Raw genomic sequence first — 25,357 nt, forward strand, 5'->3', positions numbered from 1 at the left:
GCCATCGTGATGAAAGTTTGTCCATAAGATCTTACACTCAATATAACACTGTAATTGTTTGTAAGGGGGTAGAAGCTACGACAGTGTTTGTTGCCTCTTTTAAATAAATGTCAAGGCTTCATGCCTAATTCTCCCGATTTATGTACAACCTATTTCTTGAAACTGGTTGCTGAGGTTTTCTTTACATCAGGTAATTTATATAGTCTATCTTGCTGCTTTCTGTATGTTAATAGGCTCTTATGCATATTATTATATTTCAAAATAAAATTACTTGCATGACATTTTTACACACACACACACACACACACACACACACACACACACACACACACGTAATATACAAATACAGGAACTCCTCATTTAAAGTCGTCCTGGTTAACGTTGTTTCGTTGTTACATTGCTGATCAGTTAGGGAACATGCTTGTTTAAAGTTGAGCAATGCTCCTCTTTTATGTTGTTTGGCGGCCTGCTTTCTCCACAGCAGGCAGCCTCCCTACGCTCCCTGCATCCCAACGGTGCCCCCCCCAGCAGACGCTGCGGATCAGTGCCTTTCCCCTCCTCCCTCCTGCCCGCGGCAATCGGCTGGCTTGCCACTTTTAGGCAGGAGGGAGGGGGTAGGAGCGAGGAAGCAGCCTGTGAAGTAAAGGGGGGGCGGGGGAGAAGAGGCGAGTCAAGGGTGGGGGGCTTGGGGAAAGGGGTAGAGTGGGCAGGCTGGGGGTTGAGCCCCCGCCCCTGGTGCTTGCAGAGTAGAGGAAGCTGCTGCTGCTGCGCAACATGCTTCTCCTAGCCTACAGCACCTTCAGCCTCCTTGCCTGCCTCATTGTCTCCAGTGACTTAATAGGATTTAAACATGTTGTCCCTGCTATGAAGAAAGATATCCTCGGCTTGGCCAAGAAAGCCGGTTTTGATGAGGTGGAGGAAGCCAACGTTACACAACTTCTGCAGTGACACAGAGAAGAGCTAACCAATGAAGATCTGATGCAACTAGAGGTGACGAGAGCAATGGAAGAAGAGGGCCAAGAAGTAGAAGAAGAACCAGCCCATCGAAATTTGACTGCCAAACGTCTTTCTGAAGCTTTCCAAATGATTGAAGTTGGCTTGCAAATCCTGAGTGTTGACGATCCTGACAGGGAACGCAGCTCCAAAGTGATTAGGGGAGTTGGTCATCTAATGATTTGCTATAAAGAAATTTACCAAGGGGGGCGGGGGGGAAGGGAAGCAAAACAATCTCTAGATGCGTTTTTTCGAATTCAGAAAGTTCAGCAAGAGGAGTAGCTGGACAATCCACCCTCTTCTACTTTCTGACTCCACCACCTCAACCAAGCTTCATACTCAGCAATGATTGTAGTATTAAATTGCTTGTTTAAAATTGTTTAAAATGTGTATAATGCCTTTTGTCTGGCAAAAAAAAAATTTCCCTGGAACCTAACCCCCACATTTACATTAATTCTTATGGGGAAATTGGATTCACTTAACATCGTTTCACTTAGTCACATTTTTCAGGAACATAACTACAATGTTAAGTTAGGAGTTCCTGTACTTTAATACTAATTGGAGGGGAGAATGGATTTCCATTTACTACCTATTAGTGACAGAACAGATGTATACCTTCAGTGATTATTGCAATAATCCAATAATTCTCTTGATTAAAATGTAATTATGTATTCTGTTTAATATTTAATCTGAAACTGACAGTTCATGTTAACTTTCTATATGGAAATTCAGCTTTCATCTCTCTAAAGCAGAGGTGGGCAAACTACAGCCCGGGGGCCACATCTGGCCCTCCAAACGTTTTAATTCGGCCCTCGAGCTCCCTCCGGGAAGTGGGGGTCTGGGGCTTGCCCCGCTCCGGTGCTGCAGCTGGGGAGCAGGGTTGGGGTCTTGCCCCACTCCACACAGCTCCTGGAAGCAGCAGCACATCCCCCCCCTCCAGCTTCTATGTGTAGGGGCAGCCAGGGGGCTCCACACACTGTCCCCACCCCAAGCGCCACCCCCGCAGCTCCCATTGGCCAGGAATCACAGCCAGTGGGAGCTGCAGGGGCGGTGCCTGCGGACAGGGGAATGCGCAGAGCAGCCTGGCCGCGCCTCCACGTAGGAGCTGGAGGAGGGACATGCCGCTGTTTCCGGGACCTGATTGAGGTGAGCACCTCCTGGAGCCTGACCCTTGGCCCCAGCCCTGATCCTCCTCCCGCCCTCCAAACCCCTCGGTCCCAGCCTGGAGCACTCTCCTGCACCCCAAACCCCTCATCCCCAGAGCCCGCAGCCAGAGCCCTCCTGCCCCCCAACCCCCAATTTCATGAGCGTTCATGGCCCACCATACAATTTCCATACCCAGATGTGCCGTCCCCTGCTCTAGAGTCTAGTATACTCACTGGTAAGAGTATAAAGGACAATGTTTCAGAGAGCATTTGTAACAAGGTATCACCATGTCCTTTTGTCTAGTCACATTGTAGGTAGCAGAGAGCTGGCAGTGGTAAATGTGGCAGGCAATGAAAAGATATATATATATATATATACACACACACACTTTTCCCCAGGTTCTTAGCAAACTAAAATGGGCCAGAATTGGCTGCGTCTCAGAACTTGAATTTCTTTCGCATGCTGTCTTATTCTGGAAGATCACTTCAGTTGTTGTATAATTCTAGTAAGATTTCTTAATATGTTTAAGTAAATAGTACAAAAAAGATTGAGTGAATTATGTCTACAGTATTGCGAAGAATACAAAATTTAGTACTGTGATAAGCCTGAAAAATCACTCAGAGCGTCAGGAGCTCGCAGCCCAGCCGGAGCCAGCCGCACCACACGCCAGGAGCGGTGGACCAAAGCACTGGCGGCGCGGTGAGGTGAGACTGCGGGAGAGAGGGGGACAGCAGGGGAGGGGCCGGGGCTGGCTAGCCTCCCTGGCTGGGAGCTCAAGGGCTGGGCAGGATGGTCCCGTGGGCTGGAATTGGTGCACGGGCCGTAGTTTGCCCACCTCTGACCTAGATGCGTCTACAGCGGGGTTAGCTTGACCTAACTATACTGCCCAGGGCACAAAATTTTTCACAGCCCCAAGCAATGTCAGTCTAGGTTGATCTAATTTTTAGGAGTAGACCAGGCCGAAGTTATTACAGGGGGAATTGGTAATGACCGTTATACTTAAATTGCCTAACACTTTCCTCTGTAAAGAACTGTCAGGACCTCTCTATCACCTTTCTATTGTTTGAGGTGAACTTTTGATATTTGACATGGGGGCATGCCATTAGGCTAGGGAAGTACCTTTTCTTTGTCCCATGAAATTGTGTTCAGCTTTTGCTATGTTACAGGCTGTTTAGAAAATGCCACCTTTTGCTTGCATTCCTCAGGAAAATGTTGGCAGCATGCTCGTGCCTCATGCCAGGCTCATGCTGTTGCTGCTACTACAACAGCAGACATACTGGGAACTAGTAGGAGCTTCCAAAGCAGCTGGAGAGGGGAAGGGGAAGAGCTGAGGTCCCCTCACCTGGACATGGCTCATGGCCCATGGCCCCAGTGTCCCGTACCCTCCTATGGAGGCACCACATGAGGCGGGAACCAGGCTGGGCTCTGCCTTCCTCCTCACCCACCCACAGATTCAGCAAACAGCCCAACTGGCCCACTTCCTTGGCCCTTTTCTAGGAGCAGCAGGAGCTCCCTGAATTTCAGGGGGATGGGAAAGCCAGACCAGCTGGGCTACCCCTTCAACCACTCCCCAAGCCGGTAGACCCATCCTGAATAACTACCTTTTGCTGCTGCATGTTAATGAAGTTAATTCTGTAGTTTAAGGGGTTGCAGTCTCTACTCCACTGCTGAAAGGCTCAGGGTTAAACACTGCATGATAGGGATTATTACAGTTGCACATAAAAACAAATTATATTACCTTTTTCCTTAACTAAAAACTTAGGAAATTATGTAGAAAAAACCCTAAATTAGAGATCATTATTTAGGTAGCAAAGTCAAGCACTTGAAAGTTAGAAAATGTCAGATTTATGGTTGTCTGTGCAACCTTATTTGGCCCCTTGTGCATATGCATTATGGCTGACTTTAACTGCATGGTCACATGCTGTCTTTTCCAGAGAACCCTGCCTCCTTCAGTGCATAGGAAAGATGCACAATGGAGGCAGAACTTAGTTTGCACAGACAACCCTAAATCTCGTATTTCCTAATTTACGAATGCTTGACTGGCAACCTAAGTGTTCTTTTAACATAGCCTCTTTTTTTTGTATGTATAATAAAAAAGTACATTTAGCATCTAATACGTGTAATGGCCTGTTATCAGAATGGTTTCTCCTGTCACCCAAACTACAGCAGCATGACAGGGATGTATAAGTCTCTCTTGCATTTACAGAGAATGTGGTTCTACTGACATTTTAAACGGTCTCCCCAGTGAAGACATATGGAAAGATATAATCAACTTAAAAATAGGAGTAATCTAGCAGGTGATACACGTTACTTCTATTGTCTGAGCTCATTGCACAACCCAAAGGCTCCTTGACTCCCTCCACATCCCCCTCTCCCCAACAAGCTTTCCCCAGCCCGCATCTCCTCTATGCCAGGGGCTCTGTGGTCCCCTTTCCCCTCATGCCAGGTCCACCATTCTCCCCTTCCAGCTCCTCCCCTCCCCCCGCCAGGGTTCTGTGTGCTCCCATTTCCCCCACCATTCTTATTCATCCTTTTTCTGTTTTTTATTTTTTTTCCAGAGTTGTCAACATTTTTAAACTGTATTGGGAGGATGGGCAGGTTTAGGCATGTTAAGGTGAGGGTTATTGTAAAACTGGAAGGTGATAATGGCTGCCATCAACTGGTTCTTTGCTCCTGTGGACAGTTGTGGAGGTGGCTGAAGCTGCTAGTTCTGCAAACCCATTCTGTATCTCCCATTTCCCCCTTTGGTTTTTCCAGTTGTCACCAAAATGAGTAGGGTTCTGCCTGTTGATACTTAGTACACTCCCTGAAAATTTTGGAATTGATTGGACGCAGCATTCAGAAGTTATCGTGTAACACATCCAAATGCAGAAATACCATCAAGTTGAGTGCAAGCCCTCATAACTCTGCCAGTAAAAATCAGACTCTGTGCTTAATCATGTTGATGCTGTTAAGGTGAATTTTATTACAAATTGGAATTATATAAGAAAAAGGAAAGATGGTGTTTTAAATCAACATTACTTTACTTTGATGGAGAATTCTTGGGAAGAAAATGGATGTCCTCAATCCCAAATGTGAAAGCAAATAGGTAAATATTTTGTGATATTTCAAATATAGATGGAACAATGTATGTTACTAGTCTAGTTAATGAAACATTTTAAAATAAAATGTCCATCTATATTCTGCAGTGCTGCTCCAGCTGAGGAGGAAAAAACTGGATGACTCCGAGGAGGAGAGGACTCACAAGAGCATGGCGGGCCACATAGGGGAACTGTTGCAGGCGTCTACATTTATCCAGAAAGATAATGCAACTGCTGTGGAAGAGATAGCAGCAAGTATGGAAGGAACTGATGAAGCTGAAGTTAGACAGGAAAGTGTAAAGAAGATGGATTTTTAGTTACAGCAGCTTCTCTAAATGTGCAAGTGGCAACATATGCAGCTCCTCAGTGCTGGACTTTTGAGCATACAAAATCCATACGAAGAATCTGCTAGTAGCTATTTGAGTCTACTGCAGACTTCTAAAAAATTTTGTAGATGGTTCAAGAGTCACTTTTGCTGACAGTGTTGACTGACGTATTTGCAAAGAATGCTGTTTTCATCTGTTTCCTGTAGGGTTAGATTACATCTGTATGTGTTGAAATAATTTTTTTAAATTACATATTTTGGCACCTGTTTGGATATTAAAACAATAATATTTGAATGTACTTTTTAGTTTAAGAAATTATAAATGTTCAATAAAATTGAATTATGCATCTAATTATGAGTTAACGTTAAGAGGTTTTTTTTCAAGTTCTAATGTGGGGAAAATCCTTCATTCTGAAATAGCAGCAATTAAAAAAATACAAGAGTTCCTAACCTACCTGGAATATGGGTTCTTCCAACAATGGGGGTCACAACCACTTTTTTTTAGTAGCTAGATGAGAGAGGGGTATCTGGAAATTATTTTGTTACATTGGACATAGTATGGAAAAAAAATTTTGAGAATTGCTCACCTAGCCAACATCATCCCCAGGTTTGACATGCTTTAAATCTGTGTGAAAGTTGTGTAGCATTTAGAGTATCAAGTCAGAAACTGCTAATGAACTGGCAATGTTAGAGTAAAACTTACTGGATATATTTATTTTTTTTATTTCATTTTTGTCATATTGCCACTCTGTTAATTTTATCAAATATGAATTTTGAAGGACCCAAAAATGTCATGCCATATCTGAATTCTATGATTTACTAGGGAAACCAGACTTCAGTGGATCTTTTTCTCCTGCTTATATTGGAACAGCATGTATTATCTTTATAAGATACTAGGCATCAGGGTTTTTTTCCTTATTGAGTTATTCATTGGCTCTTCCTGGATTTTGGAATGTAATGCCATGTTCACACAAGGAAAGACTATGTAACACAATAAACATAATTTAATTTAAAGGTCTAGAATTAAGTGAGTCAGTGTAGCCCATGAAAAAGAATCTGTAATAATCTCTTAAGAAAGTGTAGTTCTTTTTCTATTTGTATAAGTAGTATGGTAACATCTATTATGAATATGGGAACCTTGTAACGTAAATCTAAATTGACCTATTAAACTCAGGTGTGTATTTGTGCTGTAGTGAATTTATAATTAGTTCAGAGTATTGAAAAAAAAATTTAAGTTCAAAGGTCTTGCTAAATGCTATTATCAAAGCTTTGAATGTGACATGCTTCCTGTAATAGCCATGCCTCCTGATTTATGCAGCACTTGACTGCCTCCTAAGTCCAACAGTGGCTTCACAACTGGATGGGGTGTCAGCTATTTCCGAATGTGTTGTGCTCCCAGACCTACCTATTAGCTGCTTCAGGCAGCTTGTGTTGATGGGGCCTAAGAACTGGAGAGCCTTTTGGGTCTTGGAGACAGACTTACTCCTAGCCTATTACTTTCTTGGTGCACAGAGAGTGCAGATTGGGGGATCCACAACAGGGGCTGGGGTGGACTCCATGAGATATTGGTTCTTCAAGGTCTTTAGGTATTTTGTGGCATAGATGTCTTCAGTGTGGTCCACTAAACCAGGGATTCAGTGGCCCACCACTTCTTCTGGCTCCTCATAACTCCCCAAGGCACCATTGTTTCTGACTAGCACCTAGTGCACTTGAACACCTGATCCATCAATATGTCTCCCCCTGGCACAATGTGCCGTAGATGGTCCAACTGCCTTATGCATGGTGGGGTATTAGCCTAGTGTCCAGGCCCATGGAATCTCCTTTGCATATTGTTTAGAGTATTGATCGTGCATGTGGAAGCACTGGTGTCTGAGCTGAGTGTTTTGAAAAGTGCTGTGCATAACTGCCACATATGTGGGACCTTTTATGCACTGTATGTCTCTTGCTTCTAGTAACAGTCCTTGGGCTGGTCTTGAAATCATTGCCTCCTGTTAGGGCTCAAGGCATCTGTGCACTCCAGAAGAGCTTCAAGTAGCTGACCAACGAAACATGGTCTGCATCACAGAGGTTAATAGAGAAGGCCTTGTGTGGAGGAAGACATTTAAGATATAGCACAGGAATGAAGGGTGCTTGAGAGATTTGCTGGCACCAGTGCTGGTTGCTCTGACTCCCACTTTTCGTTTCTATGCCAGTGTGGAGCTCAGACTGCAGCTCACCTGCTGAGGAAAGGGGAGTTGAATTGGAAGGTGATCCTCATTCAAATGAAGAATCAAGCCACCGTGTTGTAACAGTTTGGCTGATCTTGCAAAAGCCTTACACTCAACTCATTGACATTTCTGTTTGTATGTAACAACTATCCCAGAAATTTAGAAATGTGCTAGGCATCAAAGGCCAGAATCCTGTTGACTTGGAGAAGCTTGGGGGCACATGGGAGCGGCTACCAGCTCTTTACCACTGTCTCAGCTTGGGGCACATCTGCAATAGCCTATAGATCAAAGAGCTGGTTGATGGTACCCATTAATACCTACTAGTAACAATATTCCATCTCTCTTGGGAAGATGAGCAGAGGTGAGTTTAACAGGTCAGTAACCTGAATGCTTTGTCTGGAAGAAAAGTCAGAATAATTGGGGGGGAGGGGGGAAATGGGGGTATGCACACAACTTCTGACCTGGGGAAGAGGATGTGGAACCCATGGAGGGGGCACTGGGCACACAGACCATGCCATGGGGGTTCGAACAACCCCTGCCATGGGGGGAGGTGTTAGTGGGGGGAAGGGAAATGGGGCACACAGTATCCCTTGCAGGGGAGTTTGAGGTACCATGGCACAGGGGAAAGAAGGGGGAGTGTATACAGTCCCTGCTATGGAGTGAGAATGGGGAAAATGCAGCACCGCTGGTGGGTGGATATTGGGGGAACCTGGTATGAGGCAAGGGGGACACAGAATACCTCTGGTGTCAGGATAAGGTAAAATAGGAGGCACACAGCCCTGTCATGGGGGGAAGTAGTAATACACAGCCCCTGGTATAGGAGGGACGAGGAGTCTCACAGAACACCTAGCAATGTGGAGAAGGTGGAAATGGAGGCAGACGGGGTCCCTGGAAGGGTGGTTTGGGGGCACCCTGGTACTGGGGTAGTAGGATGAAAGAGGAGAATGGGGCTGCACAGACCCCTGCAATGGTTGGACAAGGGAATGTGGACCACATAAAACTCCTGGTGTGGGAGATTGCGGGAATCTGGTATGGAAGAAGGGGAAACAGAGCCTCTGCCACTATGGGCATGGCAGGAAGTGAGAATAGGGCTGAATGCAAAGCCGCTGGTGTAGGGGAAGAGAACAGAGGGAGCAGGGGAGAAAGAGGCCCTAGCAGTTGGAGAGATTTGGAGGAGTTGCAGGGGGTCCCTGAAATTGGGGGAGGGAGGGGCATAGAGACCATATGGGGGAATGAAGAGATGCAAGGAGCCTGTGGTGCCTGCAGTGAGCTTGGCCACCACAAGTGATGAATCATGTATCCCACTAATTATGTGCTGTGTTTGAACCATCAAGCCAGGAAAGGCAGAGGATGTTTCCAGTGACAGAAGACGCTGTTGATCCTAATGTGCTATAGGAGTTTCCTGGTGGTCTCTTTCCCACCAGTAAAATAAAACAACTTTATATAGGCTAAGCTGATTGATGGTTGGACCTCTGTAGGAGTGGTCCCTGGGGAAATAAATCCCTCGTGAATAGGATGTAAGGTTTTCCTCTACTGAGGTCACTGGATGTGTATCTTTGTGTTTAATATGGAGTCCATAGCATATAAGAGCACATAGGCAAGTTTTTTTTCCTGCACCTCTTACATACTGTCTCCCGGTATTTTATTATATAATACTTTGCATGCAGAGGATGACCATTTCAAGTAGACACTCCCAAATAACCTTTTAATAAATTGAATGCAACCTCTTGATTGAGATGGGGTCCCTCCAGGTGCCCACTTGCTTCAGATTGCCTGTCCTTTGTGCCTGTCTGATGCTCTGTCTGCTTTCTCAGGGTCTTATCTAAAGTAGGTTATGGGGCTATTGGCCTGATCCAAAGACTGTTAAATCAATTGAAAGGCTTGTTGACTTTAATGGGCTTTGGATCAGGTCACAGATGGGCTTGGAATATTTTTGCTCTTGCCTTTTCTTGGAGGAGGTGCAGTTTAGGCCTTCGATAATCTTTGTGCTTCTCATATGTCACAAGTTGCTTAGTATTTGGATGTGTTAAACCTAATGATCCTGTCTCAGGTTTTTCTGTTGTGCCTGTATTGGGTCATAATCTGGGTTAAATATTTTTTTTATCTGAATTTCTGATGTGTTCCGCTACCTATAACTTTTTGGTATTGGTCAACTGAACTAACTCTTGTAGTTGAACGGGCCCCCTTTACAATGGCATTTCCTGTGATCCTTCCTGGATCAGATCCGTAGTTCATCTAGTTCAGTGTCCTATCTCTGACAGTGGCCAGTACTTCATGCTTCAGAGGTAGGTATAAGAAACCCCACAATTGGCAGATTTAGAATAATCTGCCCCCGTGGAGGTCTGATCCTAATCCGTAATAGTTCGAGATTGATTTAAACTGTGGAAGCATGAGATTTTATATCCTTCACAATATTTGTTGCTACCATCAGCTGCTGCTGTTCTGGATACTCTTGTTCTCCATATAAACATCTAATCCTTCTTTGAAGGTGGATAATCTTTTCTTACTACTTAGGTGTGATTAGTACTCCAAAGAGTGGAGCAGGTCTCGTGCTGACATTCATGACAGTAGATGATTCTATATCCTATTTGCCCTCAAATCTGTTTCTGCTTTGCAGTATTTATTTTTGAACTTGGAAAAAAGTCTCCCAACTCGTAACATCCTCCAACTGCGGGAATGACTGTATACATATTTCCTCTTGCATGTCTTAATTGTTGAGCTTTGGTCAGGGTCTCTGGCCAGTGTACCTGTGAATACTTGTGGGTATGGGTTCCTGTACTATATCATATGGGTGGGCTGAGCCTAACAGGAACTGAGGGCTTTAGTCTTGATGTGTATGCAGCTAAACCTATTGTTGTATGGAAATTATAGCTTCTGAGTTCTTGCCCACTGGTAATTCTCTCGGACCAGGGGTGGCTAGCCTGTGTCTCCGGAACCACATGTGGCTCTTCAGAAGTTAATATGCGGCTCATTGTATAGGCACTGACTCTGGGGCTGGAGCTACAGGTGCCAACTTTCCAATGTGCTGGGGGCGGGGGGAGGGTTGCTCACTGCTCAACCCCTGGCTCTGCCACAGGCCCTGCCCCCACTCCACCCCTTCCCACTCCCTCCCCTGAGCTTGCTGTGCCCTCGCTCCTCCCCCCGCCCCCATCAAGAGCCTCCTGCATGCCACGAAACAGCTGATCGGGAGATGCGGGGAGCAAGGGTGAGGTGCTGATGGGCAGGAAGCGCTGGGAGTGGTGGGGGAGCTGATGCGGGGGACTGCTGACATATTACTGTGGTTCTTTGGCAATGTACATTGATAAATTCTGACTCCTTCTCAGGCTCAAGTTGGCCACCCGTCTCAGACCATAACATGTTTAACTGGCAGATAGAGGTGCTCCATGACTTTAAGAGCTTGGGGAAGAGGATATGAACTCTTGGACCTGGTAAAAATGTAGGCAGTTTTCCAAACAGACCATGATACCCTCAGTATCCCAGTCATGCTTAGCTAGACTTTCTCCCTATGCTCTGCTTCTTTACAAAAGAAGACTTCAAACACTTATACTTTGCAGTTATTGCACTGATTCATTAGGTGGCACTATACATCTACAATAAATCAGTGGGACTTTTAATGGCAGTTTGAATTTTTTGTGGTATGTGTCCATTGACATCCTGTTTGTTTCTCATGATCCAATATGTTCCAAGAAAGTAGGTTTAAATTTGACACTAGATTACAAAAATCCTCCTGTACTCTCCCTCCTACCAAGTTTCCCTGCACAACCTATTTCTTTAATTGTTTCTTCAAAAAAAAAAAAAAAAAAAAAAAAGATGAAGGCAGAAGCCTTTTTCTTTTTGAGGGGGGAGGCTATTTTTGTATGGTTAACATAAAACCTTGCAAATAGCTATTCTGTTTTTGACTGTAAGTAATAATTCAGTAATAGTAACACTTATAATAAACCATATTCCTAATACATGTTTGGTGTACACAATGTTTTTAAAACTACGAAATTCTAAATATAAGTTAACTTTAAAAAAAGACTTTGATATGATTAAATTCATTAGTAGCTTTGAACACTTGATTTTTATTTGAATATGGAGTTGGATGTACAGGTAACTTAAAAATTGGGCTTCATCAGAGTCCAAGAAAAGTTATTTCTTTGAGTCATGTATTAGAGCTTATCAGGATAAAATAACCTGCAAGCATGTTTTACCTAGTGACGTGAACATGAAAGCACCAGGTCTGACGAATTTTTTTAAAACCTTTTAATCTCTTCACCCCCTCAAGGAAATTGTTCTCCCTACTGCTCTTTCTTGTTGCACAATATTAGGAAGGAGAGCTAAAAAGCATTATGTACATTTATATAGGATCAGATTTTTGTACAAGTATTTCATTAATAAAATGACTTGAACAAGTATTTTATCTTACTCCTGCTTCTCTTACACCAAAATGCACAGGTTCAAGGACCTGTTTTAATTTTTCTTGGTCTTCAACCTGTATCATAAAATAGCATTATGCTGAATCAAAGTCCCGGATAGCATTACGTATATCTTATAAGTGTGTGATGGAATTACTCATATCTCATTTACTTTGAATCCCGACCTTTAAGCAAATCAGTCTGCATTTTTCCATATGCTCAAAAGCTGCCTCCAGCTTTCTGCATTGGAAAGAGAAGGCTGCAACCTCAGAGACAGACACATGGTAAGTAATAACTTTGGCTGCTGCAGAAAGATGGTCATTCAGACATAACAGGGAATCCAACCAGAAACCCAGGTTGCAAACAGTAGAAAAGACTGTCAGTGGCTACTGTGAAGGGGGGGGGCGGGGGGCGTGAAGAATCTCCATTTAGTCTCGTGCACAGCTATAATATAAGAGTTCAGAGATCTTTATGCTATAATCTGTTTCATCCCAATACTTCTGCCAACAGTGCTTTAGCTGTCCTCCCTCACGTTGGAGTTGTTACAGGTCAGATATAAACTAAGCAACTTGCAAGAACAAAGCCAGGTTAAGAGGTTGCTAGCTGTCCACGTCATCAGGATAAGATGCGAATATCCCACTAACCATTAATTGAGGGTTCTGTCAGGAGATCAGTGTTCTCCTTGAGAGCCCTCTGGAAACACTCAGGTTGTGTTAGTATGATGATGCACAATCTAAACGATCCTTCATTGTGATGAGTTGTGTGCCCTAACCTCTGATCAACGGACATCGTGGTTGCTCTGTGACGGGTTTAGTTTCCAAATTTCGTACCTCCAATCCCAATCCAAACACTACATCAAGAGTGTGGCCAGCCATGAACTATAAGGTGGATAGAAAGTTGGCTAGATTGTTGGGCTCAATGGGTAGTGATCAATGGCTCCATGTCTAGTTGGCAGCCCGTATCAAGTGGAGTGCCCCAAGGGTCGGGCCGGTTTTGTTCAATATCTTCATAAATGATCTGGAGGATGGTGTGGATTGCGCCCTCAGCAAGTTGGCAGATGACACTAAACTGGGAGGAGAGGTAGATACGCTGGAGGGTAGGGATAGGATACAGAGGGACCTAGACAAATTAGAGGATTGGGCCAAAAGAAATCTGATGAGGTTCAACAAGGACAGGTGCAGAGTCCTGTACTTAAGACGGAAGAATCCCATGCACCGCTACAGACTAGGGACCGAATGGCTCGGCAACAGTTCTGCAGAAAAGGACCTAGGGGTTACAGTGGACGAGAAGCTGGATATGAGTCAACAGTGTGCCCTTGTTGCCAAGAAGGCCAGTGGCATTTTGGGATGTATAAGTAGGGGCATTGCCAGCAGATCGAGAGACGTGATTGTTCCCCTCTATTCGACATTGGTGAGGCCTCATCTAGAGTACTGTGTCCAGTTTTGGGCCCCACACTACAAGAAGGATGTGGAAAAATTGGAAAGAGTCCAGCAGAGGGCAACAAAAATGATTAGGGGACTGGAACACATGACTTATGAGGAGAGGCTGAGGGAACTGGGATTGTTTAGTCTGCGGAAGAGAAGAATGAGGGGGGATTTGATAGCTGCTTTCAACTACCTGAAAGGGGGTTCCAAAGAGGATGGATCTAGACTGTTCTCTGGTAGCTGATGACAGAACAAGGAGTAATGGTCTCAAGTTGCAGTGGGGGAGGTTTAGGTAGGATATGAGGAAAAACTTTCACTAGGAGGGTGGTGAAACACTGGAATCCGTTACCTAGTGAGGTGGTGGAATCTCCTTCCTTAGATATTTTTAAGGTCAGGCTTGACAAAGCCCTGGCTGGGATGATTTAGTTGGGGATTGGTCCTGCTTTGAGCAGGGGGTTGGACTAGATGACCTCCTGAGGTCCCTTCCAACCCTGATATTCTATGATTCTATGAGAGTTGGAATAGAAACCACCAGGGATCATCTCATTGGCCTCATGGTGACCAGGGAAGACAAAATTGATTCAGAAAGTTGGCAATCCATGGGAATGCTGAAGTTGTTGCTGTCAGCATTGGTGTCTGCAACATGAGATAATGAACTTGAACAGATCATGGAAAGAAGTAATGTCCCCCAGGACTTTTGTACAAAGTTGGACACAGTATATTTGATCCAGTTTGCGAACGGGACACCTTTTTACATTTCAAGTTGGATGCAAACCACAGTCGCACCACCTCCACTCTGATTCACCCGTGGGTTCATGTGGCACTGATACCTGCCTGAGACCAAATGTGCCAAATAAACCCAACAATTTTGTTGAGCTAGTACTTGGTGTGTAAGAGTTTCATCTCTTATCAAATCCGAGCATTATTGTTAATTATTGACAGCTGACTGATGTATTCATAAGCATAACCATAGTCTAGGAATTGCTTCCATTAATACCCTACCCACTGAGAAAACTGCAGACTAAGCCAGAGGCACTGAAATGAAAATCTCAATTCAGATTTACGTCTAGCACCATTTTTTCAACCTGCTTTGTCTCATCCTTGCCTCCCCATCCGCTATAGGAAGAGAAGGACCCAAACCTTCACTGTTAACATGCTTCCGTCCCCTCCAACTCTCAGGTTCCATTCCTGAAGCTCTTGGCAGTGCTCCCTCACTCTGAGTCACTTTAAGGTGGCCAGCAAAAGGACTTACCTTTCACAGCGAGGTACCCAAATAGGGACCTCCTGGGTAGACTGCAAAAGACATCTCAATGATGTAACTACTAACCCTTATTCAACCAAACCCAAAGGAGCTTACAGTAACAAACCCTACTATTCCATCTTGGACTAACCAAATTGACAAACTAAAATAAGAAACCCCTTTGTAAAAGAGGGCTTTAAAAACAAACACACACTAGTACCTCTCCTTCATTTTTCCTCCCAAACACAGAGAGCCTTATCCCTCCATGTGCCTCTCTCACAAAGAAGTGTAACCTCTTCCAGCCTCATTTCCCAGCCCTTCTCCCACAGGGCCATAAATCAATCTATCCTACTCCCAGGAAAATCCTCATGTATGTAATATGGAGGAGGCTGCACATCATACAAACACATTCATATCCCTCAGAAAGACACACAGGCTTCCCCTTTATGTCTCCAACCCACAAGAATGTAAAACACCCAACCAGCTCCTCTCACATGGGTTGTAAACCTATTAATTTAGAAATAAACACGCATGCCCAATTATGTCCCTGCCCAGTGAGGGAGGCTTCTCTCTTAAAGGGGACTCTCTTCCATACTGCTGGTGGCATGAGGGGAACTGGAGAGACCTGGCGTAGAATGGTAGCTTCTTCCCTAGCGCAGCTGAGTCCTTGGGTAGACAAGGAACTCTTTTCTTAAAGGGGACCCCCCCCACACCCCATTGCTGTTGGTAATGCATCGAATTAATGTAGATTATTCTGTGATTTAGATAATAAGAAAAACACACAAACCCAGCAAATGGAGAGATTTCTTCTCACTGTTAAACAGATTATTTGTAATGCTTTCACACATGCATATACCATCATTCTTTAACATTTTTAATATTTAGCTTTCAATATTCACAGCAATTGGAAGAAAAGAGTGAGGATGAAGAGGATAAAGAATGTTTAAAGCAAGCGATAACAGCCCTGCTTAACCTTCAGAGTAGTATGGAAAGGATATGCTCGAAAAGTCTTGCAAAGCGAAGACTTAGGTAAACATGTTTCCATTTTTTCTGCTTTCAGCCCTCAATGCTTTGCTATAAATCCAGGGTTCCCAGTTTCCTCTTTCAGTAAACAATGAACAAAATAGTTTGTGACAAGCCTGCTTTTTCAGAGGAAGTGACATCAAAGCTAAGATAATTTGTTATTGTTTTAAAACCTTTCGTATTTGTATCTGTCTTTGCACACAACTGGTCAAGACATCCTGAGAATCTAGTGGTAAGCAGAAGGAAAGATAAATTGTAGATTTTTTTTTCAGATAGTAAGTGGATTTGTAAAATTATAATTGCTAATGTGCATTTCTTATGGTTGAAAGTAGATATTCTTATGTCATGGAACCATTTAAATGATCTAAACAGATTTTTGTGTGCATACTCAGTTGAAAACCAAGCTCAAATGTGAACCAGTAATTAATTGCAATGTTATTTACTTCAGATATATTTGGTTATGATTAAAATAAATGACAATATTCATGCAGTGCCAGTTTATAAGTAATATAGAAACAGGTGTTTTTAAAAATTCTGTTCAATACATTAATTTAGGACTATTTTAATATTTTCTTGATAACTAATCAAATTTTGTACTCTAAAATGGAATCTTTAGGCTTAGACATAAATGCATTGTACAGCGTAGCTGCTAATTGAGGCCGGTAGAATTAAGTGCATTCTTAATAATGGAAATAAATTGAGAACACATGTTAGAGCATGTAAAAATGTACTGTAACAATTTGCCTTTTGCTGATTAGGCACTTCATTTAAAAACATTTTACATTGCATAGTTGATAACACATAGAATGCTTGTATCCAAATGAGGCACTTTAGGAATTAGCAAGCACTTTCTCCATACTGGTGGTTTCTTTAAAATGATTCTCTTGTTAGCATGTATTTCTTTGAGGGTGCATTTACCTTATCATTTGGAAGGAATAGATTATTTTATCCTTTCTGAACTAATGTGGTATTTCCTTTTTTTTATTACTACTCTCATTCACTGAAGTGAATCTGCATGTCGGTTCTATAGTCAGCAGATGAAGGGGAAACAACTAGCAATCAAGAAAATGAATGAGATCCAGAAAAACATTGATGGTTGGGAGGGTAAGGACATTGGACAGTGCTGCAATGAGTTTATAATGGAAGGAACTCTCACACGAGTAGGCGCAAAACATGAGAGACATATATTCCTTTTTGATGGACTGATGATTTGCTGTAAGTCGAATCATGGCCAGCCAAGACTTCCCGGTGCCAGCAATGCAGAGTATCGTCTGAAAGAAAAAATTTTTATGCGAAAGGTACAAATCAATGATAAAGACGACACTAATGAATATAAACATGCCTTTGAAATTATTTTAAAAGATGAGAACAGTGTTATTTTTGCTGCTAAATCAGCAGAAGAGAAAAACAACTGGATGGCAGCATTGATATCTTTACAGTATAGAAGCACTCTGGAAAGAATGTTAGATGTAACAATGCTACAGGAAGAGAAGGAGGAGCAGATGAGATTTCCAAGTCCTGAGCTTTATAGGTTTGCAGAACCAGACTCTGAAGAGAATATTGTATTTGAAGAAAACATGCAGCCCAAATCTGGAATCCCTATCCTCAAGGCAGGAACTGTTGTCAAACTCATTGAGAGACTGACCTACCACATGTATGCAGGTGAGGCAGCCTTTAAGCTATTTTAGAATATTTGAAGCCATTAATTTATTTCACTAAATCCCTAATTTCTTTGCATCAGTACTTATTAATACAGAATGAGAAGCAAGATGCTGTCATCTTTTGGGGTTTTGCAAAGCTTGTCTGTATGTGCAGCATCTTGATGCAGTAACTTGGCTAAGAATATAAGATGTCTAACATACTGCAGAGCTTCTCCGTGGAAGCCACTTCAGCTCAGTGTCTGAAGAAGCTCTCTGCAGTCCCTAATGTACCACTGTCACGGGGCAGAGAACTGGATGATAGCAGTATTATCTCTTGTGGCTCTGTCTCCAGCCTGCCTCTGCTTTACCCTTATCCACCCCAGTGCAAGTACAGAGCTGTTGTGGAACAGGGCCATACACATTTGGCCCACTCAAATCCAGCTTTTTCTTGTTCAGCAGAACCACAGCTGTTCTGTTGTCAGGTGTTCCCTGTGGCCTAATAACACTGATCTAAAAAGCATACTAAACATTGGTACAGTAAAAATAGATTAAAAGACTGTATTTTTTTTAAAAAAGCATAAAACAATTTGAATAAAACCTCAACTAATCAACATGCTTTACAGTGAAAAAGGCATTCTGAAATAAAATTGTTTTTGAGTTAAGGGTCTGGATTCCAGAGAGGCAATCTTTATGTAGCCCCGTTACTGTAGACATAAAAATATAGGCCCCAGTCCATTGAACTCACTGGCACTATGCATGTGCATAAAGTTATTCTCATATATGAGTACTTGCAGGACCAGGGCCATACACAGTACTTCTTCCTGTATGTTCCAGGCTTCAAGAGTTGCTATCTGCTTGGACCTCATAAGCTGTGATAATATGTGTAGGGCCACAGGCTCAGAAAGAGTTTCTGTATTCTCTATTTTAAAACTACAACCTTGAATTCAATCTGTGCCCGCACAGGCAGCTAGTGAAATGAACACGCAGCAAAGAGGCAAGATATATTATCAATTTAGTAGCTATAGAGTAGAGGTGAGCAAACTACGGCCCATGGGCCACATCCGGCCTGTGGGCCCCTCCTGCTCAGCTGCTGAGCTCCTGGCCAGGAGGCTTGCCCCCAGCCCCTCCCCCACTGTTCCGCCTCCCGCGCAGCCTCAGCTCACTCCGCCACCGGCGCGATGCTCTGGGCGGGGGGGCTGTGAGCTCCTGGGGCAGCGCAGCTGAAGAGCCCGGCCTGCTCCGGTGCTCTGTGCTGTGCAGCGCGGCCGTAGTGCCACTGGCCACCGGCGCTCCAGGCAGCGCGGTAAGGGGGCAGGGAGCAGGGCGTGCTGGATGGAGGGTAGGGGAGCTCGAGGGGGTGGTCAGGGGTCAGGGCGGTCAGAGGGCGGGAAACGGGGGGTTGAATGGGGGCAGGGGTCCCTGGAGGGCAGTCAGGAAGGAGAGGAGAGGAGGGGTTGCATGGGGCGTCAGGGGTTCCGGGGGCAGTCAGGGACAGGGAGAAGGGGTGGTTGGATGGGGCAGGGGTCCCTGGAGGGCAGTCAGGAAGGAGAGGAGGGGTTGGATGGGGCAGTCAGGGGCGGGGGGTCCAGGGGTGGTCAGGGAGCAGGGGGTGGTGGATGGGGCAGGAGTCCGGGGGGGGGGGGGCGACAGGGAACGGGGAGTGGTAGGAGTTCTGGGGGGGCCCTTGGGGCGAGAAGTGGGGGGGGGGTCGGATAGGGGTCAGGGGCCAGGCCACACCTGGCTGTTTGGGGAGGCACAGCCGCCCCTAACCGGCCCTCCATACAATTTTGGAAACCCGATGTGGCCCTCAGGCCAAAAAATTTGCCCTTCCCTGTTATAGAGGAACAATTTGTTGCATATTTCTTGCTTTAAAATTTAACCGAATTTCAGTATAAAGGCTTAATCAGATTATTAAAAGAAAAGGACAAAGCTACTATACTCAACTTTAGGGCTTTTTAATACAAATGTCTGTACTTGGTAGAGCGAGATACGTAATAGCACTCTTCCCTAGTTACCTTGCTTCTTAATATTTTATGTGCTGTGTTTGCAGAAATGTTAACCACATTCTCTTGTTTACTGCTTTAAATGTGTGAATTTCCTAAAGAAGGTGCCTCTTCCCAAGACAGAGTTGAAAATTGGTTTGTTCATTCTTTTAGCTTAAAGTCTTACATTTATTAGTCAAAACAGTATGCAGTACAATAATTCAATGTTTTTACATTAAAAGAAAAAAATAGAGCAATCTGATTTAGGGTAATTGAGTGCTTAACGCTCCACTTTTTTTTTTTTTTTAAACTATTCAGTAATTTGCCAATTTAGACAAAAGATCAGGATGCTTCCCCCCCCATGTCAGAAAGTTATATATTTTGATTTTTATAATGTTATATTATTGAATTATTTTTTTACCTTTTTAAAATATGTAATTATTTACTTTTCTTTTTAAAAAAGGCTTTCTTGAAGAGACGAGGGTAGGATTTTTGTGAAATTTTCTGTTCTGTTTCCTGATGATTTTTTTCAATTATTGCTAGATCCTGCATTATAGGTTTTTGTAATCCCAAGACTGACTTCAGATCCTATTGGGAAAACAGGTTACAGTAGTAGTATTTTCCAACTCATCTGGAGAGGTTGGCTTTCACCGGGGATAGGTTAAGGCAAGCGTTTGACTTGGACAGGTTTAGGCTAGGAGTCAGTAACAAGGCTGTATCAGAGATGGGGTTGGATTCTGTGACAGAGATGGAGAAGATCTATTAGGTCAGTGGTGCCCAACATTATTACATGGGAGGGCCACATAAACCCTAGCACAATTTTGTGTGAGCCAAACAGATTCTACATATTTTAATAAGATTTAAAATCACCTGCATTGATTTATATTTTAAGTTCAGCTTGTTTTAAGTATTTAGAAAGATTGTTTCTATATACAGTATTGTCTGTTTATACAGTTGTATAAACTAAAATGATATAAACATGATGACAAAACATTAATGAATTGGCTGTTAGTATATTGTGTTGAAGCAGACTGCGGGCCTTTGGAAGTGCTCTGGTGGGCTGTAGGTTGGGCATCCCTTTATTAGGTCATTCAGTCCAACCCCTGTCAGCGTGGAATTTTTCTTTAGAATATATTTTCCAGTGTTTTTGCCAGTCTAATTTGAAAATCCCAAGTAATCGTGCTTCCAACACTTCCCTAAGGAGACTATTCCATACCCTAATATATCTCGCAATGAGGGCTTTTCCTTATATTAAGCTGTAGTTTTTTCCTTTCTCAATTTCATTCTATTACAACTATTGTAAATTGCTCTCCCTCCTTGGTGCCCAGTCCTTCAGGGAACTGATACATGACACATTGCAAGATTAGACCCTTGAATATTTGTAGGTGGCTTTCAGTTTTCCCCCCTCCCTCTTTTGCTCTAGCTTAACCAAGTATCTGTATTTCATTTGTTAATCTCTATTGTAAATTAATCTCTCCATACCCTCAATCACTTTTATTGCTCTTCTCTGAATGCACTTGCATTTATTAATATCTTTCTAAAATGTGGTATGAATAAATAAACATAGTACTCCAGATGCAGTTGCAGCAAAGCTATTTTAAACCTCTGTTCTCATTTGCTCATAACTTTTCAAACCTTTTAGCCTTTGGGGATGAAATTTAATTTGTTTGGTCTCTGTCCCGTGAATTTTTTTGGAAGTTGGAGCAAAGGCAGTTCAGCAAAAGAGAGAGAGCAAAAGCCAAGACATTTTAAGTAGAATTTGGTTTTGTGGCGTAGTTTTGAAAAGTTTGAGCACTAAAATAAGTGGGTAAATGAAGGTAGTATTTAGAAGGGCAGCAGCCCCAAAGGAGAAGTACCTTTTTGAGTTTTCTGGTGAATGCATGTTTTGATTTGGCTGAGTTATAGGCCTTTGAGACTCACCCTTTGCACATACACAACGATTTGATACAAGTTATTAATACATTTGGCAATGTTCCTAGTGTTGGTAGGACGCCCTGTTTTGTATGCTTGTGCTCAGCAAGCTATGAGCTTCTCTCCTGAGTTCTATCTGCCCAAAAAGAAACAGTTTTTCTAAATTATTTTAGGAACACAGGATCTAGTAAAAGAGATGTTTCTTTTGCTGCATTTCCCACCCAGATGCCCCCTTAATTTACATATAGTACTAAGCACAAGGTGGTAGCCAAGAAGAGTCCTGACTTTTAGGTCCACTTCTTCCACCAAATGCACTTAATAATTCCCTGTGCTTTACAACCCCTATTTAACAAAGCTTAGAGGTGGCGTAACTGAGGCACAGAGGTTATTTGGTTTGCTCAGGGTCACACAATTCTGTGGCAGAGCTGGGAACTTTAGATGGGTTAGAAAATAGAGATCGAAAAATTGACTGATTTGCCTATGTTGCCCCGGGGGGGGAGGGGGGGTGGTACTGTGATAGGCATTGAGTTGTAACCTTAAAGACCTGAGTTCAGCCACTGGATCTGACACTTATATGCTGTGTGAAACTAGGTAAGTTAGTAACCCCTCTGTATCTCTTGTCACTCATCTTTAATACAGAATTAATCATGCACACCCACCTTTGCAAAGGGCTTTGAAATCCAAGAACGAGAGAAACACTGTGTATGCTAAGCATTATTAGCCAGGCTTTTCAGATGAACAGAGGTTCAGTGACTTAACCAGGAAGCACTATGACATAGGAAACTAGATCCATTCTGAGTGAACATATATGATGCCTATGCATGTTACTAACCTAGCTTTTTAGTGAATGTACATACTTTGCAAAGTGTGCAGTGATTTGCTGCATTTTTTGGAGCTGCAGAGTGAATGAGCCAGTCCTCCACAATATCTCTGCCCCTGTTGTCTTTACATAATATGCATGAGCTGAGAATATGGCTCCATTTGCTCATCAGGTGCCTAAGAAAGGGCATTCTGATGGCATCTAGCCAAATAATTCCAGATTGTAGAATTTGTTTTCCTGCCATACATAAAATTCTGTTAAGAGAAGATTAAAAATTGTATTCACCCTTAACTCTACACCTTTGTTCATATGCATTATTTTAGTCTCTTACTGCATGATCACACTTTTTCTCAAACAGTGCAACTGCTGCACACAAATCTCTTACCGCTTCAACTTAAAGTTGTAACTTCTCTAGCCGTGAGCATTATTATTTATTATTTGTAGTGCATAGTAGCCCTAGGCATGGACCAGAATCCCATTGTGCTAGGTGTTTACAAACACAAAACAAAAATTTGGTTCCCACCCTGAAGGTCTTACATCCTATAAAGCAGGCTTTTATTGTGTAGGTAGGCGTAGGTGACATAAATGCAGTGTACTCTACGTAACAGCAGAGTGTAGCTAAATTAGTTGCAAACTCAAGACATGAATGGTCTGGGGCAAAATCAAATATCAGATCTCAGTTTTTTTGTAATCAGAGGTCCATAATGATTGATTATGCAAGATTTCATCTACTGGGGTGGACCTGCCTGTCTCCCAGGCTATATTAACTTAACTGCAAAAAATGTTCCCATTGGCCCCAGGGTGAAATCTCTGGTAGAGCATCTCCAATGGAATAGTACTGCCAAGGAGTCAGGCATCCACCAGTGGCCAGAGCCAGTGTAATGACAGAGGCCTCCTGGAATTCACCAGATTTGGAGGCAGGCCCCACAGCCTTTCCCATGTCGCATGGTAAACCACTGCATCTTCCCTGTAATAGGACAGTTAGATATATCTCTGCATGGGGAAATTTCCCCAACAAAAGCCCCTTTCCTCAGAGTTTAAACACTAAAGGAGGCGATTTGGCCCTGTTTGCATAAACCTGTTTGTGTGTGTGTGTCTCTCCCCCCTCCTTTTCCTGGTGTTTGTGTAAGAGCATTAAGGTTAGGGGCTTCTAGTTTTGAAAGTCCTGGCAATTTTTTTTATCTATAAGGCAGTGCTGTTCTATTTTTAAAGCTTTGATATGTTAAGAGTATTTGTGCGTCAGCATAGTGTCCGTTTCCTTTCTTAAGGAATTCAAGGGTGATTATTTATAAATCCTTGTAGAATAAGTTATTGTTCTTTTTTAGCTTTTAAATTGGTTGTATTGAAGGGAGAATTATCACATGAGCGGACATCCTGACTAAGTGGATTTGTCTGTATTTTTTTTACCTACAAATTGGTTAGTTGTATAATATACATTATTTTTAAGCCACTGATTTTGTTAGTAAGATAACACCTGTAATCAGAAACCAAAAGAAAAAAAAGTTAGATTTGCTTTGCTGTATTTACCTCAAATGGAACTATGCTGCTGTGAATTCTGTGGCTCTAAACACTGATTTCAAATTCTAATGTAAATAACAATAGCTATGACTCAGATGTACAATAGCCAGGAAATGTTAAAATTATGTGGAGGCATTCTACTCTTTGGTTTAAACCAAACATGTTTAGGGTACACGTGTGTTTTAATACTATGTAATGAAAATCATTCTGTGGAAACATTACCACTTATAGGCGAATAGTTAAATAGTTTTGTTCATGGTTTGAGTTAGGAGCCAAAAGTCAGGCATCTAAATAGGGGGCCTGATTTTCACATGTGCTGACTGCCTACAACTACCATTGTTTGGCATCTAAAAATTCAAGTGCTCATAGTTACAGGGGCGGCAGGTTTGCAGAAATTTTGGTGGTGCCCAGAGCCTGCCTCCCCCAAACTCTGCCCCCCCCCCCCCGCCTGCCTAAGGCTCTGGGAGGGAGTTTAGGTGGGGGGAGGAGGTCTAGGGTGCTGGGGCAGGGGATTGGGGTGCAGGACGGATGAGAGGTTGGGCTCTGGGACGGAGTTTGGGTGGGGGAGGGGGTCTGGGGTACAGGATCTGGGATGGACTTTGGGTGCTTGGTGCAGGCTCCGGGCTGTGGCAGGGGGTGAGGGGTGCAGGCTCTGGGAGGGAATTTGGGGACAGGAGAGGGTGTGTGGGAAGGGGGTGGGGGTGCAGGCTCTGGGACGGAGTTTGGGTGCTGGGTGTAGGCTCTGGTCTGGGGCAAGGGGTGTGGAGGCATAGGAGGGGGTGAGGGATGCAGGCTCTGGGAGGGAGTGTGGAGGGCTGGGGTGCATGTTCCCGGAGGGAGGTTAGGGCTGGAGGGGGGGTGTGGGAAAGGGGTGGGGGTGCCGGCTCTGGGAGGGAGTGGAGGGGTGCAGCACTTACCTGGGGCTTCTAGGCAGGGCGGGCCAGGGGTCTCTGCGCGCTGCTACCCCCAGGCGCTGCCTCTGCAGCTTCCCATTGGCCGCAGGGGCACTTGGGCATGACACAGACCCACGCCGCACCGGGGGCCGCAGGGAGGGGTTGGCAGCCACGTGGAGCAAGCAGGCAGGAAGCTCAGCTCCCCTACACTGCTGGTGGTGAGTGGGGGGCCTTGGGCCATTTTTAAATGGCTTGGGGGATGCCTGAGGGGGGGCGCCTGGGGGAAGGCAGGGCCGAGGGAGAGACCTGGCCTTATACAGTGCTGGAGCCAGGCCCGTGGAGCCTGGACAGCAGGAATATTTCTGGTGCCCAGGCACCAAGGGCCCATAGAACTCCCCAGCCATGCATAGTTATGGATGTAAACACCTACCTTTTGGCACTCAAGTTTGAAAGCTTGGCACTCAAGCACTTTCCATCCCACACTGAGTAAAGGGAAATCCCCTATTTTCATTATTTGCATGACTGTCTTATTAAGGAGACAAGGTGGGTGAATTGATATCTTTTATTAGATCAACTTCCGTGGGTGAAAGAGACAAGCTTTTGAGCTTACATACAGCTCTTCCTCAGGCCTGGGAAAAGTATTAGAGTGTCACAGCTAAATACAAGATGGAACAGATAAGGAGCTAACACATGTTAGGAGAGACCATTTGGGGTGAAGTGGGCAGGGAACACCTCTACCATTCTACAACAAAGCAGGG

The 25,357-nt window shown here is 43.8% G+C and overlaps 1 protein-coding gene and 1 long non-coding RNA gene across 4 annotated transcripts in view; both read left to right on the plus strand.

The window, feature by feature from the left end:
- The window catches only part of SOS1 (SOS Ras/Rac guanine nucleotide exchange factor 1), a 92,546-nt gene that overhangs the window by 43,930 nt on the left and 23,259 nt on the right, over positions 1 to 25,357 (plus strand). For all 3 annotated transcript variants that reach the window (XM_037896251.2, XM_037896250.2, XM_037896252.2), the window contains 2 exons: positions 15,714 to 15,841; positions 16,842 to 17,497. In XM_037896251.2, coding sequence (XP_037752179.1) covers positions 15,714 to 15,841; positions 16,842 to 17,497 — 784 coding nt within the window. The remainder of the gene's footprint in view (positions 1 to 15,713; positions 15,842 to 16,841; positions 17,498 to 25,357) is intronic.
- On the plus strand, positions 2,869 to 6,736 carry LOC122465272. Its single transcript, XR_006289994.1, has 2 exons — positions 2,869 to 5,227; positions 5,328 to 6,736. It is a non-coding gene; the product is annotated as an uncharacterized LOC122465272 (long non-coding RNA).

The sequence above is a fragment of the Chelonia mydas genome, chromosome 3 (assembly GCF_015237465.2).
Source record: "Chelonia mydas isolate rCheMyd1 chromosome 3, rCheMyd1.pri.v2, whole genome shotgun sequence".
NCBI lineage: Eukaryota > Metazoa > Chordata > Testudines > Cheloniidae > Chelonia > Chelonia mydas.